Source organism: Micropterus salmoides, unplaced genomic scaffold (genome assembly GCF_014851395.1).
Source record: "Micropterus salmoides isolate LMB-PRFRI ecotype aquatic unplaced genomic scaffold, ASM1485139v1 Ms_hic_scaffold_6, whole genome shotgun sequence".
NCBI lineage: Eukaryota > Metazoa > Chordata > Actinopteri > Centrarchiformes > Centrarchidae > Micropterus > Micropterus salmoides.
In genome coordinates, this window is record NW_024044348.1 from 34,009,952 (window position 1) to 34,028,349 (window position 18,398).

The 18,398-nt window shown below is 40.5% G+C and overlaps 1 protein-coding gene across 2 annotated transcripts in view; it reads right to left on the reverse strand.

The window, feature by feature from the left end:
- Positions 1-18,398, reverse strand: part of rhpn2 (rhophilin, Rho GTPase binding protein 2) — a 28,832-nt gene that overhangs the window by 2,514 nt on the left and 7,920 nt on the right. Inside the window, exons 3-14 of one of the 2 annotated variants that reach the window (XM_038700763.1) lie at positions 15,504-15,632; positions 10,619-10,694; positions 9,803-9,880; positions 8,975-9,099; positions 7,623-7,789; positions 5,715-5,902; positions 5,393-5,549; positions 3,721-3,840; positions 3,321-3,515; positions 2,818-2,864; positions 1,248-1,394; positions 14-169 (exon numbers count right to left, since the gene is read on the reverse strand). In XM_038700763.1, coding sequence (XP_038556691.1) covers positions 14-169; positions 1,248-1,394; positions 2,818-2,864; positions 3,321-3,515; positions 3,721-3,840; positions 5,393-5,549; positions 5,715-5,902; positions 7,623-7,789; positions 8,975-9,099; positions 9,803-9,880; positions 10,619-10,694; positions 15,504-15,632 — 1,585 coding nt within the window. Of the gene's footprint in view, positions 1-13; positions 170-1,247; positions 1,395-2,787; positions 2,865-3,320; positions 3,516-3,720; positions 3,841-5,392; positions 5,550-5,714; positions 5,903-7,622; positions 7,790-8,974; positions 9,100-9,802; positions 9,881-10,618; positions 10,695-15,503; positions 15,633-18,398 lie in introns of both variants that reach the window. The other variant, XM_038700762.1, reaches the window with a different exon arrangement.

Genomic DNA, 18,398 nt, shown 5'->3' on the forward strand with positions numbered 1-18,398 from the left:
GGGCATGGCATACCATTGGAGGGTTACTGTCCATCATGCTGACCACCTGAATGTCGATCCCCTCCTCGTTTACGTCCTTCAGCAGCCGCATCACCTCACTCACGCCCATCCATTTGCAGTCTGTGTCGCCCACTGCAACAATGTAGTCACCCTCTTTCAGACCCTTAGCCTGGAAAAGACATGAGGAAGAATAGGAGTTAGAGAGGAGGGCCAGTGAAATGTCCTGATACTGTAGCAGACGGAGTAAATATTTACATCTGAAGGTTTGTTTGAATGGCAAGTAAGTCAGGTTCACCAAGTTTCCTTCAACACCCTTTAGGCAGCCAGGATCAGCAGAGAAAACACTGAGGTTTAGTCCCAAACAAAGCTTGTTTTACAGCAGGCAAAACACTTGAGTGTTGAGTGTTGTGGGTGTGGGTGTGTGTGCGTGCACTTGAGCACATTATTTCATAGCTGTAGGAAAGCGGTCTTATCTACATGAGCTCAGCTATTTCTGTCTGATAACTTGATCTGTGTTCACAACAGGCAGGTCAGACTCAGCAGCTCAGGAGAATCAGTCAGTTCCAAAAGAAATCCTGTTGCAGGCAGTATTAATAGTTATAAAGAGTTTGGCCCAGTTAAGAGTTATGTAATACTACTAATCTGTTTCTCTGCATAGCCTGCAGGGCCTAATAAGAGCCTGCTCTTTGTCATCACCTCTTAATGAGCTGTCTGACTGAAAAGGATTGCAGAGAGTAAATACTCTGATTCAAAATTAAATTAGTAGCCAGAGTGGCTGTGGAGGGGGATGGAATACATTCTTTAGGTTTCTGAGAAAGACTTATTTGAATTCATGTGATATTCAGTAAGCATGCCTGACATTTCATGTAGACAGGGCCACTCCCTGCTAGTTAAAACTGTTGCAGAGAGTTAATTTTGAGCAACCTACGCATTTGACACCGAGTATGAAATATCTTCTGTGCTGTAAACTAACATAGTTTGTTCTTTTTTCATGACAGCCTGCAGATGATAAAAACCTTTCCCCTGCCCTCAGTGTGAAACTTGAGATGCATCTAGTGACGCATCAGTTAAGAAAGATGGCAGTAAACTATGACCCCCGTTAACCATCAAAAGTTGTGATGTGCCTGTTTTATTGCGTTAACCGTGATGAATCATCTATCTCGAGCTCATTTCGAGTTTCAAAGTCTGGCTTCAAGACCTTCCCCTTGTTCAGCCAGAGGTAATGGGAGGAATGTAGGTTAACTCACAGCAGCTGGGCAGAGGGGATCCAACGAAACCACCTGGACTGGTGTTTCTCCTTTCAGTGTGAAGCCCAGGTCTCTGTCTTCTGGGTGAAGTTGTATTGTCTGTGGGGCTGTCCACCGCTGCTTGGCTGAAAAGACTGACAGAGGGCCCTGAGTGGAGAGATTGTGGGGATGATGGGGTTAATATGGCACTAGGTTTTCTTGGCTCAATAATATCCTCTTGTCCTTTAAGATTTCAAAGATTTTTAACGAAAGGCTGGGTGGAAACTAAAAAACCCAGCATAATAATCCCCTCACATGTCCTTACAGACTACTTAAATGTGATTAAAGTCCACGCCTGTTAGTACATCAGTACATACTGTATATACACTCAGCACTCAGGGGGTACATGAAAGTCTTGTGGCCATAGAGCATATTAAATTATCAATATCTCTTACGCCTGCTCCTCTGGTTTCCCAGGTGTCTGAAATTAGTATTTTCCCCCCTCAAGACTCTACTACGACTCTACTTGACTGCAGATACACATTATCTACCATACTATATGGTTACAGCTGCACTATATAACTATTGCTGCAGCTAACAATAATAATTATTAAATTAATCTTTGTGTGTGTGTGTGTGTGTGTGTGTGTGTGTGTGTGTGTGTGTGTGTGTGTGTGTGTGTGTGTGTGTGTGTGTGTGTGTGTGTGTGTGTGTGTGTGTGTGTGTGCGTGTCAGACATAATTGATCACAAACATGTCCTACTTTTTAGACTGCTGAAGCCATAAATCCACTTCTTATCTGATGGGAAAATCTCTATTTCAGAAATCCTCACAATGTAACACCAAGGATGATGCCTTTTACATCTGCTCCTTTAATTATCACCGTGATGATTATTTAGAAAGATTGTGCTAGATTTAACTTCAGTCTCTCATTTCTCTGCCGATGCAAAAAGGATTTGGGCATTGTTACTGAGACTGTTACTGAAGATCTTGGTGGGATTTTGAAACAGGAATCAGAGAGGTACTTAGTCACGGAGACTCCCTTACACCTGTTGTCAGCTCTGACCTTTGACCTCCTTACCAATTTTTTGCTTGTGAGGTTGTTCCTCTTGAAATTGAAGCCTGTTTTTTGTTATAGTCACTCTATACTGTGCAAGATGAAAGACATGACATATTCGCATTTGTCTCTTTCAGAGGATATGAACAGAAGATTCTAGTTTCAGTGCCAGAGGATGCCAGTACCCCCTCCCAGCCACCAACATGACAAAAGAGCCAGGATCAGAGCACCTCTGTTTGTGGTTAGTGTTAGTTTTGCATTTGTTGCTTTCGATGAGTCCAGGATGCTTTAGGAACAGATCAAATGTGCCAAAGCTATCAGGACTCACCCTTGGTTGGTTGTATTCAGAAATAACAAAAAATGCAGTCTGGGTGTTAAAAGAAACAAGTACACTTCCAACGTCTAAAACACAAGTCCAGAGCCATTTCATGTCATTTAATGAATAAACCAACAACCATGTAAAATAACACCAAGGTGAGTGGAAGAACATTAGTAACCCACATACCAGCCTCTGGAAGAAGTCGGTGACTTTCACCTTTGTGGTTGCAGGGAACTCCATCTCTGCTTTGTGCTCTGTTTTAGCTATGGAAAGCAAGAGGGAAAACAAAGCTGTCATTCTACAGTGTTTACTGTCACAACGACATTTCAACCGTTGCCCTGTAGAGAGGCGGGCAGGCAGTTAGCAGTGTAAATATTACATCATCTGTGACGCGTGATAAGTGAACATAAATGTTACTTATCACATCTGATTGCAGCAGGTGCGGTACACAACACAGCAGTCTTTTTACGAACAGACAAACCTCGCAAATCAACACATTGGTCCCGCTTGACAGTGTTTGTTGTGCTGACACTAGGGTGACTGCTTGGTTTCTATGTCAACCACAGAAAGCAAAGCTGTAACCTCAGTGGCCCTTAATGGAGACTCAAATAAATGTTACCACTCTTCTTATCCTATCTCAGCTTCTCATGTTTACTTGAACAGGATATTTACATTGTGGCTATGCTGTTGCCTTCTCTTTAAAAACATTTAAGACTTACAGATGATATCTGGGGCCTCTGTGTAGTCAGTAAACTCTTCTTCATTTTCATGTTCACTGTACTTGTTGAGTGAGCGCTGGTGACTGGCTTTTAAAATGTCCTGCAGGGCGTCTAGCTTGTTCAAGTGGTGGCATAGAGCATAGATCCTCAGAGCCTCCTCATGACCCAGGATAGCCCGACGAATGTGTGCTTTACCTGGGAGGAGGATGGAAAATATATATAGACATAGGACAGGTGAGGAGAAGTGGATGGGGAGAAGAGAAGTGAATAAGAGAAACAATAGGAAAGGAAGGGGGAAAGAGGAGAACAAGGAGAGTCAGGTCTGGTGTTGTGGCACTCTACTGTGCTCTATTATCTTTCTTTGCCTTCTGCTGTGCTCAGTCTGTGTGCTCACTCTTACCAATGCGTTCACGTTCATCTTTACTTTTCAGGATGTCTAGAGGAGAGTCTCCCTCAGGAAGGCGATCGTAGACCTGCGACAAGGTCTTCTCCTGCTGGTCCTCATCGTCACTGGAATCCACTGAACACATACAGCAAAAAGAATGTTAAAATGAATACAATTTAACATTGTCTACCACCAATATTGGCGTCAGCGCTGAAACAAATGGCTCTTGAAGGGCATGATGCGATGCCATGATTACAATGATTGCAGAAAATCTGAACTTGCAAGACAGGACGCTGTATGTAGGTGCAGTGCACAGTACATACTGTTCGTACATTATTGCACACTTTCAACCTTTAAATTTAAATAAAACAAAATTTATGATTCGGATATACTGTACAGTATATATTTATGTGCATATTACATATTAGCACGAGACAACAATCAGTAGTTCATCAAAATGCGAATCCACCCAAAACTTGTGTAATCTTATAAGCTCTCCTCTCCTTCCTCTCACGATTCACCTTGTTTAAAAGGTAAACCTAACGCATCAGAACTTTCCAGTCTTCCCCTGATTAGTCTGCTTCATTTAGACCGTAAGTGTTTAATTTGAAGTGTCTGTTTACTACAGCGGTCTTCATTCTGTCCTGTTTGAGTCCTCTCTCTACAGTCCCATGGTTAATTGCTCTATTTTCCTCATTCACACAGGAATCTGTTAATGAGCTGCCAAACTCAAAGCTGCTTTGCTCCGTTGTTCCCCTATTCAGTCCTGTCCCATTCAAAGCACTGGGTAAAACTATCACTGTAAAGCTTAATATAATCTGCTGTATTTTGTTTAATTTGGTTTTCAGCATTAGTGGAAGGTTTTTGTTCACTCTAAAAAACACTTTTCACTTGCTTTCTCGCTTTATTATGTAGACAGCATTGAGAGGCTGCATAACTGTAATCCTCCAGCATTCACTCAATTTCACCCACTGCAACCATTCTCACTCCTGCTTAGCCTCTCTTTGCCGCATGTGTGTGTGTGTGTGTGTGTGTGTGTGTGTGTGTGTGTGTGTGTGTGTGTGTGTCTCTAAATAGCTATTACATAATAGCATTGTGGCTGGCTGCGGTTCAGTCCAGCCATCTGACATGACCAACCCAGTGGCCCATACAGCACTTTAAGAGCAGGATCAGGTTTTCCACGGTGTTCAAAAAGTGTTATAGAACCAATCCCAAAATTGTTTTTCACCTCAACCACCAGGCTGATACCACATAACAAGCAGATTAAAATGTGTACAGTAGTAAATGAAGCAGATGAAGTGGGGTTGGAGGTTGCTGATGATTAGAGTGAATAAAACTTTGTTGACATAAACTCCACCTGTTGACCCAAATTCACTGCAGTAGTTGGTGTTGTTGTTAAAAGAGAAGAGGGACAACGTTTGATTTGTGCTGACTTTGCAACTACAGTTAGAAGATTACTTTGTGTGACAGCATGTCTGTGAAGAATACACCCGTCTCCATTTGGAGTCTAGGGCACTACTGCAGCTGCTTAATAAATTACATACTTTACATTACATTGCTAAACAAGTAGTAGGCTTAGCTTCTTAACTTTCTCAAATTCTAAATTCAGATCAACCTCATGCCCTCATATTTTACACATCAAACCTGTGTAAAAATGATTAAGGTCTCAATAAACAAATGTTCTTACATTGGTGGTCTAAGAGCGCTGAGGCAACAAAGTAATGTGCCATGGAGCGGTAGTGGTTGGTTTTGACTTGTGACATTGTGGACCAGAAGAATGGGACATTGTCTTTGATTGGTGTCTGGATCATGGACTGGTGGACTTGGTCGTAGATTTCTGCCACCTGGCGGGAAAAGCAGGATAGAGTTACTGAGTTAGTGATTGGACATATTCACTGATAGAAGTGAGCAATACGACTGTGGTGACATTTTTGCTTTACATTAACAGTCCAAGAATACTGTGCCTATATGATGAAGGACTATGTGTGTGTGCCTTTGCTGCCATTTACCTTTGCAGCCTCCTGGGCCATTTTCATCAGGGAATAGAACTGGTTTCGGATCCCGGGCAGTGCAGTCTTCTCAAACAGACACTCCTGAGCCTGAGCAAGCATCATCCGAATCAACATACTGAGCATGGCTGGACTCATATCGTAGCTGGGAGTGTGGGTGAATGTCTCCTTCAGGTGGTTCAGGAGGCCTGGGTGAGAACCAAAGGTCAGCACAGCTCAGAACCAAACTATTCCAAGGAAACAATACTTCTAGTTAATTATTTGGGAACATCTGTGCCAAAACAGCAGCAAGGGAAGACTAGGCTTCTTTTTTTGTGTACTTTCCCAGCTTGTGTGGCAATCTGAACTAAAGACCTTTTAGTCACTTTTACAAATAATATATGCCATATTTAAAAGACAAGCATGTAACTCAGGACAATCTAGATCATTTTTAGCTTTGTGAAAACAAAAATAATTTGATAATTTGATTTTTCAACTAATTACAAAGAGGCCCATTTACATCATAAGGCTCAATGATTATTTCAAACCAAACCCTTCCTATAAGGGATACTGTATCCATGCAGTGTGTCTATCCCACAATTATGAAATCCAGTCTCCCAGCATTCAGCAAGTTACTTAGATAGTGTTTGTTAGTGCTACTAGTAGTAGAGTTGCAAGGATCCTGATGAGAGTGCAAAAATATGACCACATCACACCCATTCTCCACTCGCTTCACTGGCTTCCCGTTTCTGCTAGGACTGAATACAAGGTCTCCCTCGTCACCCACCAGCGCATCTATGGAAATGGCCTATTGCTGTCACTGTGGTATCCAGTGAGGGGAAAAAAGTTCACTGCCAGCAGCAAGATCAACGTCTGTGTGCTTCTTTAAAATTAAGCCAAGACACAAACCTCCTTAAATTAGTTTTTCATGTTCAAAGAAGCAATGAGACCATCTGCATTCCAACTGAGAAGGCCTCCCTCTTATTTTACTGATTAAAAAAAAAAACTGGCAGCAGAGAGCTGTAGACAACTTAATAACAGAGCACTGCCTTGCTAGTCTTCTAAGATTTTGCCATTGTTGGCTGGCTCCTCCCATCACGTAAACCTCTTTTGTGTCCCTAGCTTAAGGGCAATGCAGCAGCCTTTCTATAGCTAGCATCCCTGCCGTTCACCTTAGTTTATTACTGGCTCTTTGCACTGGTGACAATGTTCCTCATCACAGCATAATTGTTTTACTTTGTACAAGCCTAAATTATAGCCATCAAAGCAACATAACCAAAGCCATGGCCTGTTCAGAGCTGTAATTATACAGCAATACTCCTGCCAAGTCATAATTCTATCAAGACGTCTGAGCTTCCTGAAAGCTCAGAGGGTTTGAGAAACCAGTTCATATGGTCGGTGCTTCTCTGGAGCTCAGCCACATGACAAGAAGCCAGAAAAACATCAACTGCGTTCATTCTCCGTCATGGAGCAGAGTCAGGGTGGAGGCTGGCACATATTCTGAAAATAAGGCTGCGTTCGCAACAGTACACCATCTCTAAACAATGTATCTCTTTAATGTTAAAAGTCATTAGAACATGTCTGGGTCATAGTGAATCACTGATATACATCTCAAATGTTGTAAAGAACAAAATTATAAAAAGAGAACGTGTTGCCGCCACTGTCCGCTCCATTTTCCAATCACTTATCACAGGTGCTCTTTGTGAACAGTTTCAGTGGGAGCAATGGGAGCATTTCAGAAGCTTAGTTACTCCATTATTTATGTTTGAATGACTAAAATCAGATATTGCATGGGATCACAGATAAGCCTGGTTTTAAGAAATAAAGTTTCTTTTTTGACATCTTTGAAAGCTAGAAATGACTTTAGAACAGGCTGATGAGAGAGGAATTATCTGATTAAACCAGTTTATCACGCCTATCTCTTCCTACCTGCAGCTTTCTGGAAGGAAGAGGTGGCCTTCTCTAAACCAACTACTGTCTGTCGGTCACTACGGGTACCGATCTGAGAGTAGAGGGCAGCCATGTTGAAGAGGATGCTGGCCTTCTCCAGTGACAGGTTCTGTTGGCATACCGGCACTCCTGTGAAGGAGTCGTACCTGAAGGAAAGAGGTGGAAGCAGTCACTTTTTTTGTAAGGCAGGAATCAAAACAGTCACACAGCGCCTTATAGAACATAAAATTATGTTGAGTAAAAGCCAAAACTATTTAAGACTAAGATATACCTAATAATACTGAATATGATATTTAGAGTTAAAAATATGTTCAGCAGGATTCAAGCAGGCAAATAATATAAAATTCATAATAGCCACAAATAATGTTAAAACTATCCAGTGACATTTACACATATTGTATATGTTCTGTATTTTCACTCAGTCTGAGTTTACATCCTCTTTCAGTTTCTTCTCTTTTATCATCTCTCCTTTACATCTAAAAGTTTGTGAGTGTTTATGCCTTTAAGCTACACTCCTCCCTTTTCTCCATCTCTGCTGCATGAATGAATGAAGTGCATTTTGCATTAAGTCAGTGGGGAGCCTTCACTTGGATGCTTTTCAGACACTTAGCACTGGATATCACAACTTGTCCTCCAAATAAAAACTGCTCCATTTGCCCTCACAAACTCAATTAACCAGATTCAGTATTAGTGACTAATCTGATAACGAGCATGCTAAAACAAATGTCCTTCATTCAGACCCGCTTTGCTCACACGGTAGGGGGTTTCTAATTATTTGCTGACCTTGCTAAAGTCTTCTCACTGTTCTATCTCCTCTCAATAGAATTCTTCAGCTTATAACAGGTTCAAAGTGCAGCAGGAGGGCATAACCAAACCAAAAAGCTGTGATCAAACCAGTGTATTTTACTTATCTCTCCTGTAATAAAAAGCACAGCCTGTCTGCATCTTCTGGCAGAGACATACCAGCTGATCCACAGATTTAAGACCTTTGCTGTTTAAGCTCAAAAGGCTTTGGAGAACCCTGGTGTAGGGGCTCAAGGCAGCTAGATTAAAGAGCACAGCTTTGCTTTTTGCCTGTTTTTATCACTGCTGTAATCTCACCTGTGGCCTTTCTGTCTTAAAATTAGCAAGTTATAGTAATATTTATATTATTTATTTTGTGAACCTTTGCAGCAGTTATTTCCATTTGATTTATTTTGTCTACATTTTAACAATATCTTATGAAGTAAGTAAAGTACATTTTGATCATTCCTTTTAAAGATGGTTTATTATTATTTATGCATGTTTTAATTGGTGTTAATTAGTAATATTTGGTAATAATAGGTGCGTACCAGGTGAAGAAGATACCCGTCTGGCGGTTTGGGGAGAAGAACCGGCCCTCCATCAGGGGAAGATGGCTGAAGTATTTTGCCAGCAGGTCCACCCCAGCCTCGTTTCGACTTGGCGTTCTGCAAGCCTAGGACATGAAAATTAAGATCTAATTCAGTCTGCAATAATGGAGAACTTCTTGTGGTGACGATGCACAGTGCTGTTGTTTTCGCTCAAAATAGTGGTGTCTATGTGCACCATAGATGGTTTTACTTTTAGGTACATGTGTATTTTACACAAAGGGATTTGATTTTTTCCCCGATTTGTGCTGCTCACGGCATCAAAAATAGACATTTGAAAAATGTTGACAAACAGCACTGCTTGTCTTGCACAAGGTTTATGGATAATCCAGAGAAACTTTGCATGAGAAGAAGCATTGCTGTCTTTCTGATGTCATTTCCAATGTTTTGAGCACCACAAAAAAATCATTCATCTCCATTGTATTTGGGTGGTGGCAGAAATCCCACAGACCAAAACCTAAAAAACCTCAGGAAATAAAACAATCTGCATGGCTAGAGAACACTAGACTGGGATGAGAAATATGTTATTGTGATTTGGTTGAACCAACCATTTAAATTCCAAAGTTCTTAAGAGAAAAGGTTTCATGGTGCCTTGTGTGGTAGAAACCGTTTTGGATGCTGGCCATATTAAACCCCTTTTGAATACACTGTGGTGTGTTCATGCAGATGATGATTCTGAAACCAATTATTATGGAGACCACTGGTGTAAACAAGCCACATATCAGAAGCAATGACCATAAAATGTCTGATCAGACTATGAGCATGTACTACCTGTCGCAGGTCCATGAGATCAGCAATCTCATCTTCATAACTGTTCCCATCTTCACTGTAGTGCTCCAAGATGAAGTCCTGTGAGAAACAAATACAGCTCAACATCTCAATACAAATATATTTCTGGTCAGTTTTTCAGGAGTGTGCTGGGGCTTAACCATGTGACCTTTAAGTTATGGGGGCGGCCTCTCTCGCAACTAGTCAACTCTGTCACATCATTCTTAACTGTACACAGAAGGTAAGTCCAACTGTGCTGTGCCAAGTAGGATGGTGAGAGCGGTCATTCTGTCAGAGCCAGAAACACGAGGTCATTAACACCGCGGTGTGAGTACAGTCGATAAGTAGAGCAGCATTAACCTGCTGTGAGATCATGAAGTCAGAACACCTCTCACAATACCCACCAACAAATGATGCAACGCACTGTTAATGTGCCATCATGACATTTACGAGCGCGCTTCCTCGCACTGGGACATAGCTACATAATAACACGTCTCAATAACTGCTGACCTACTTTTGTTAGACAAATCTTTTTTAGTCATGATGTATTGTTCCTGACTGAATGAATAACGACATAATGCAGTGCTTCAGCAGGTGTACAGGGTGCAGACAATGTGACCCAAATACTTCATGAAAGGAGACTTTCATTTTGCAGTAACCAAATCCTTATTGTAAACGCTGCGGTCATATTTATTGCATGCAAATTTTTGTAGTTCACATTATTGTGTATCTTTCATACATTTGGACAAATCCAAAAGTCAACTATTTATTCAAATTTGCTGTTATACAGAGGGAATGGTGAAAGTGTTGCTTCTGTACCTTGAATAGAGTGGAGAAGTCAACTTCTTTTGTCTCCTTCAGACCCAGAGCAATTAAGGGGATGTTGGCTGTTTCCCTACAAGCAAAAAGGTAAGGAAATATCAAGATCAGCCATCTTATGGTCAATATAATACACACGAAAGAAAACATTCTTGACGTCTGCTCTCAAGACTGTTGACAACTCATGATACGGCAGGACTTCACATACAAAAAAGGACAATGCAGTGCTTATCTGATTCACATATGATTAATGTACGCTAGGCCAAACAGAAAGTACATAAATTAGTCTAGAAAAGAAAAGCAGGCTCTAAGGTGTGGTACAAGATATCAAACAAAATGAAACTCCTTTTGCACACTTGTTAGGGATATCTCGTCAATAACATAGTAAAATTATTAGCATATAATAATAATAATAATAATAATATAATAGTATGTACATTGCCAGGAACAGATTGATCACACCAAAGGGCAACTTTGTCACTTGAGAAAGTTTACATTTTAGTCTAATCTTTAGTCTAGTTTTACTGAGGGGAAGTCAGGATTAGGCAGATGGTGCTCTAAGCACTCAGTGTAGGGAGGTAGGACTTAAAGCTGAATGGGGCCCCCACGTCTCCTTGTATTGTAAATTTGCAGCCATGCGTCAGTGTCACTGAAGATTCTTTGCTCCATGCTCTGTCAAAAGCAGGCACTTAACCTTGTATTATTTGAACACACCAAACTGTAAACATGCCATAAAACACAAGCTTAACATTCCCTTCTGACCTCAGCTGTAGCGAAGAAGGTTTAGGAGTTTTTCTGGTTATTTGAACCTGGAGGTCCACGCTGCTGACAGATGGAAAGCAGGTTGAGCTTGTTATCGGAGTTGATGAAATATAACCTGACAGATACCTGCTGCTAATCAGACAGAGTCTATAGAAAACCAAACCCTCCCCCAACTGAAAGCAGGGGAATGAGGTGTTGCTAGATAAATATCCCTTTTTAAAAACAAGCTCTGGTTGCTTATGGGCATTTAGGTTACTCAAAATAACGTCCAATGATGGTGACAGTAGCATAAACTTCAGTCCAAACACTAACAACATTATCAAGTCAGCAATATGTTGTTATACAAAACCTATTTTAATCTGGAATCTTATGATTAAAAAGGATCTGAGATGAGGTACAGCCTTTTCACCGCACAGTATGTCAAAACCACAGGGTTCTGAAAAACAACTCCTCACACTCATCACTTGATGATAAGGCAGCATTCCTCAGAGCATACTGGCTCCGTGAATCACAGTAAACCTCATTCATCAGTAACACTGAAAGAGCGAGATAGAGGCTGCGGTGTAATCCATTAGTACTTGTAGATGAGATCACACTGGTCTTTTCTCTAGTTTGGCAGATGGAGGGGCATGGGGGGTGAGGATGTCTGTTCTGCTAGGTATCTGAAATGTTAAAAGCCTCTCAGAAGCCTACTCCCCCTCCCTGCGCACGCACGCACACACACACTCACACACACGCACCTTCCCACCTATCGTGTTAAGTGCCAGTGTGCAAGACACGGAACAGACGACTACTGCCTGCCAAAGCAGTCAAGCGAAGCTCTGCTTTTAGCTACAGAGAACAAAGCGCAAATTAAACCCTTTCCTAAACATCAAAACTATGCTGAGTCTCAAAGCATATTCAGTAAACATCATTTTGTTTTGATACACAGTATGTTGACATCAGGCTTAAGCAAGATATTTTGGCTTCTTGCCCTCTTTGAATTTAGTACGGAGGGATCTCCCTAGATAATGAGTGAAATACAAGTCTGTTTCAAAGGAACAGTTTCACATTTTGGCACTTATTTGCTTTCTTGCCAAGAGTTACATCATCTGTCAATTAGTATGAAGTGAAAGCCAGGAGACTGTTAGCTTAGCATAGCAAGACCGCAAGCGGTGTGAAACTGCTGGCCTGGGGAGTGGTGGGGTCATGCTTCCTGTCTTTGTGATAAGCTGGCCATGTCGAATGTCAAAATATGGCTAAGATACAATTACAAAAACATAATTTCAATCCAAAGATTTTTTTTCATATCAATACAAACAATATCTAGCATATGCAAAATAACATTAGGTAGTGCAAATAATGCAAATAAAAAGACAAGAGCAAATTATTTTTTCCACTCAATCTCAAGAGGCCTGCAGTGCTGACATCTTTATCTTACGGTTTTCGTTTGTCATCATTTTAGCTGAGCTGATTCAGAAGGTTGAGGGAAGTTTGTTTTCCAGGTCAAGAACATTACACAGAGGAACTGAACTGAAACATTTACTACCGGTACAGCACAAATCTCAGAACAAGTGACATGTTGGTGCTCTGTGTGACACTTAAGGATTATAACACTAAATATATATTTTTAAAAAAGCATAAGTCAGCAAAGTGATATAAATCCTTTCTGTATTTGCGTTACCATTTGATTAGATTATTTTTTCCTAGGATGGTTCACCCTATGTGTTTTCTGTTAAACATTAACAGCTGTATCTGGTCTAAGTGAGAAAAATCCTCAGAAAAACACTATTCAGAGGACAGTGGAGTGGTGGGAAAAGGTTTCGGTTTCTGTACCCAAGACTGAGGTTGTATTTCAGGCTAACTCTCCATTGTGGCTACGCGGGATCTACTCACTGAGACACCTGCTCAGAAATGACTCTCTGAATATTTCAATAGTCCCTTTTACATGTATGCATGACCTTTTTTAGATCTGGTAGTGTGAATGTGATCAAGTGAGCAGTTTGGATGTTGCATGTGTTTAATTTCTTTTAAAAAACCAACACACACTTGTGACTGATGGGAGTTTCACATCATGTCAACTGTCTGCAGATGGAGCAGTGAGCAGGTGTTGCTCTAAGAGCCTGACAAGGAGGCTAAATGTTCCCATACTCGAGTCAGTCTGATCCTACGTGAAAGAGAACACTTTGACCTTAAGACTGAAATTTGAGGATGTCCACATCATGTAATTAGTAAACTAAATGTCTTTTTTTTTTCTTAGTAGCTGATATGTTTCTTTGAGCAGGACACCAAAAATAATTCCTATAAATAATTCCATAATAAATTCCTGAAGGGTAAGATCTTATCTTCTTTCCAATTTAAACAGGGAGTTCAGCTTGTCTAAGAAGATGATTTAGGTTAAAGGCTGCTGTTCTTTACAGCAGTGAGACCTCGTAAGCAAAACAACCTAATCTGGGTGTGCCAAGGAAAGTTGGTATTTAGTGTTTTATAAGGTCATTTGGAGATTTATGTCAGAATTTAAAGGAAAACTCGAACCAAGGCTCATTTAAAATCCCTACTAGATGTTTTTAGAATAAAAAATAAAAAAAATAAAAAAAACAGCCTGATAGTAGCAGCTTGGCACCTTTGCAAAAAGATTTCTGTCAATGACCCTCAGAATTGTACCCATAGTTACCACTATACAACACACCATCCCCCACAATCCACTACAATCTCCCAGCCTTTCTCAACACTTTATCGCTCTGTTGTGATTTGTTGTCATGGACAACTTGGCATTCTCTACAGAAGTGCTTGTTTTGGGTTTTGTTTGCAAGGTAATGCTTATATTATGCACATTTTTGTTTGTTTATAGTGTGTGGAGCACACCTGTGTGTATATGTATGTTGCCTGTGTGAATGTGTAGAACAGGTGCGTTTGTGTGTTTTTCTGTGCGAGTGTGTGTGTGTGCGTGCCTGGGCAGATGGTTTCTGAAGGTCTCAAGTGTTCTTAATAAGAAGAGACCACTTTGAAGCAGACATGCTTCAATCCAACAGGAAAAATTATTAACACAACTATTTTAAGACTTTATTTTTAAGACACTTATTTCATTGTTATATGTTCAAAATGGAAACACTTTATTGTCACTTTATCTTCAGTTCATCATTTGTAATCTCTAAAACAAAAGGCAGTGAAGCGTTTGCTTTCAGTCAACCAAGTGCTATTCTTCACAAAGCACCATAGTTCACTTTAAATCCATTTGGCTATTTAGTCAGTGGGTGTCATGTTATCATGAGGAAATGTGTTATTCAGGGAACAGACAATTTTCAAATAATATCCGCCACCACTGTCATTTCTCATCACAAGTCCTTTGTGTATTATTAAAGCTTACTTGACACGTGACTGAGACGATGTATCATCGTGACATGCCTACTGCATTTTCAAACACACCCTATATACCTGGCTTGTCATTAAACAAAGAAAACACCAGAATCTTTCACTGTCACACACACCAAAGCCTTATCTTAGTTTGCCTACAAGTTCAGCTCATCGTTTCCTTGTTGCTCTGTGCATTGTCCCAAAAACCAGCTGGTCCAGTTTAACAACAACAAACTCTTCCACTTTGTCTTGTGTTTTTCCATGTCCTTCTCTTCCTCCTTACACACCTTTTACCTTCTTGTATATCATCAAGCTTCTCTCATCTAAAAGAGTACTTGATTAACCAAAGAGTGTCAGAGCCACATCAGTCTCTTTTTGGCTCAGCACTGTGTGTCTGTGTTCTTCTATTTCTGTATTACCAGTACGAGGTTTATATCGCCAGATCAAGGACTTATTTGCACACTGAGGTCACTTCAGCGTTCAGGCCATGTAGCCTTCACTTCTGCAGGGTTGGGAAAACCAGGATCAGATGTAGTTTAGGATTAAGGTTTAAACTGTACATAATTTTGGTGAGTTTGGGTAAGTGGTAACCTTATTATGCGACAAGAGGACTGGTGCCAAAGTCATTTGTGTCTACCTTGGAAAGTTCTGGCTGCTGTGCATGCATTTTAACATGCAATCTTTTTAACAGCCTCATTACAGGCAGTTAGCGTAAAAGTAAACATTTAATTAATCTGAAAAATGTAAGTAATTAGTAAATTACTAAGTAGCTTGTAATATTTGTACTTACTGGGTGTTCTGGTAGACCTCCACTGAGCTGTTCAGTCCTTCCAGCTCTCCCATCAGCAGCTGCAGGTTGGAGTTGACATAGCTCAATTCCAACAGGACCATCTCTTTAACCTTGTTGTTAGATGTGGCCCTGCACACAGGAGAGATTGGAGAGAATGCAGAAAAATGAAAAAGGACATAAAAAGTGAGACATTAAGAAATCAAATGAAAAGACGGGAGAACAGAAATATCAGCCTTGTTATTATCCTCTCTAACGTAGCCAAACGTTTTGCAGCTCGTTATTAAAACAAGCGTGCCTCTCCTGGTACTCTGGACCACAGACCTGCGTCACTATACCCTGCTGTGCACTTGATTTACTCTCCAGCACGCAACAGCTTAACCAAGATCTATGAATCACAGCTGTAATCCCTGCGTAGTGCAGAAACTCATTTCCATGGTAAAATCATTGTTTTAACTAAAATCCACAATCACATGACAAATGTGTTATGATCGCCCTATATTTTCTGCAACAAACTCGGGAGAGGTTGCAAACAAAAATTAATGCACATGTTTGAGTTGAGGTAAGGGAGATCAGAGCATTACACTGACTATGTGTGTGTTGAAGGGGTTTGTGCTCACTGCATAGTAGAGATAAGGCTGTAATAGTAGCTCTGAGTGGGGTGGGTGTGCGTGTGTGTACACATACGAATACAAAGACAAAGAGGCTGGATCCTATGTAAAACAGAATTTATGGCACATTATCAGTTTGTGAAAACGCAAACTGCGACTCACATGTATCTGTGGTGATACAACGTTATACACACACGAGAACAGACCCTCCTCAGTGGTTCCACCTTATCCTTATCTCTGTTTTACAGTGAATCCCAACACATTTTCTGTCAGTCGTAACTAATGCTGCACATACCCACACGTACACACCCTGTCCTAAACTCCGGTCTACAGATGATTCCTCATTGTCAGTCTGGGCCTTTCTTCCTGTCACCTAATATTTCTCTCTCTACCCAGTAATTATGTTATTGCAGAGGATGTGATTTTTAACAAGAAAGGTGAGATGTGAAGAAGACCAAAACTCTATCCAAAAACTGAATAATTGAATGTGGCCTTATAGTTATATCGGTTGCTTTTAAATGTTGGCCACATGCATTACCAGATTACTGTAGTTTTTCTCTTCATGCAACACATTGCTTAACATTCACAAACCATCGCTTCCTTTTGGCCTGCTGATGGGTTTCTAAGGAGGTTTGGCCTGAGAAATCCATCAGGGTGGATGAGGTAGAAGTGCTGTGGTTTGGACAAAAAAAATATGCTACCTCACCAGTGCAAAGGCTGTTATTAATATCCAATTTAATATCTAATATCATCTCACAGAGCGTGGGAAAGGACAGGCTGTTTTTATGCTTTTGGCAGATTGACAGTCTGTTGTATTTTCCTTGAGGCCTCTAATCTGAGGAGAGGCAACCTAGAACTGATAGGGGTGTGATGAGATCTCGAACCAAGAGATTAAAATGTGACAAGATTTCTCATCAGTTTCAAAGCATAGACTGTATAAAGGTTAAAATCTGTCAGAGAACACGGATGTGGGATAGATAGAATATGATCAGAAAACTTGCTGAAATACAGGAGCTCTTAAATTCCAGAAGTTTATAAATGAATTAAAATGAATTAATTTATCATTGAGGTAAATAGGTGTCACATGCACATTTAAAGAGGTTACTTCCCCAAACAAAAGACTCAGAAGAGGAGGGAAGACTAAATCACGCCTGCACGTGTGCTGACTCAGCAGGGATGATATTACATGAGAAAAGTTGATCTAAAGGAGAAACAGATCTGAGAGCAGCACAGGATGCCTGAGAACCTGACCACATTACATTCTGGTTCTGATTTTTAGATTTTGAATTGACACACACCACCTGAATTTTGTTTCCCTTTACATACATAAAACATTTCCAAAATAATTTGGTGCAGAAACTTCACCAGAATGCATTTAGCATTGAAGATTTCTTAAAAATAGTCTTAAAATCTTGTCTCGATCTTGTGAAACCAATATCATGTCTCGTCACACCCCTAGGGACTGATTAGAGTTTCATAACTTACAGAGATAATTACTCCATTACATAAAGCTCCACCGATTTTACAAATAAAGTACAGTTGACTCGTAATTAGGATTATTCAGACTGTGCAAAAACAGTATATTGTGTTCTGTGGCACTGAGGGAAGTTTGATAAAAATACTTTCAAACACAAATCGATTCAATGCTCAAAGCCAAGCCAAGCCGACATAATCCTAATGACATCATCAAGGTTACCTTGGCTTTGGTTTGAGATTTTCAGAGAATAACTACATCATAAACTTCAGTTGTGGGGTTTGAAAAAAAGTGGGCATTTAGGAGGCAGGGAGGATCCAAGTAAAGACTCTTTGTCTTTACTAGGTTGCATTATGGGAAATGTAGGATCCTGTGTTTTAGGAGCTTGACGCATACTCTGGTCAAAGCAGAAAATTGAAGTAGCAGTAAACATCCTGACTTCTAGTCCATTCGTCTTTGTTTCTATCAAGTCACCCAGCTATACTAAAATCGCTGGAGTACTTTAAAGCACTACATGTGGGTGTCTATGCTGATTTTGGCAGTTTTGTTTTTCCTGTATCCTGTCTTTTTCTCTCCAACATCTTTGCTGTTAAGAGAAGAAGAGAGAAAACAAGGGACTGGTCTGACCAGACTAACTCCACCTGTTGCAGATAGAGAGAGGAATGCAGAACAAGAGAGGCAGAAAAAAGGTGATGTAGGTGAACTGACAGCACCAAACAAGGAGAAAAACACACACACACACATACACACACACACACACACACACACACACACACACACACGGGCCATAATAACTCAAACTAATCTCCTAAA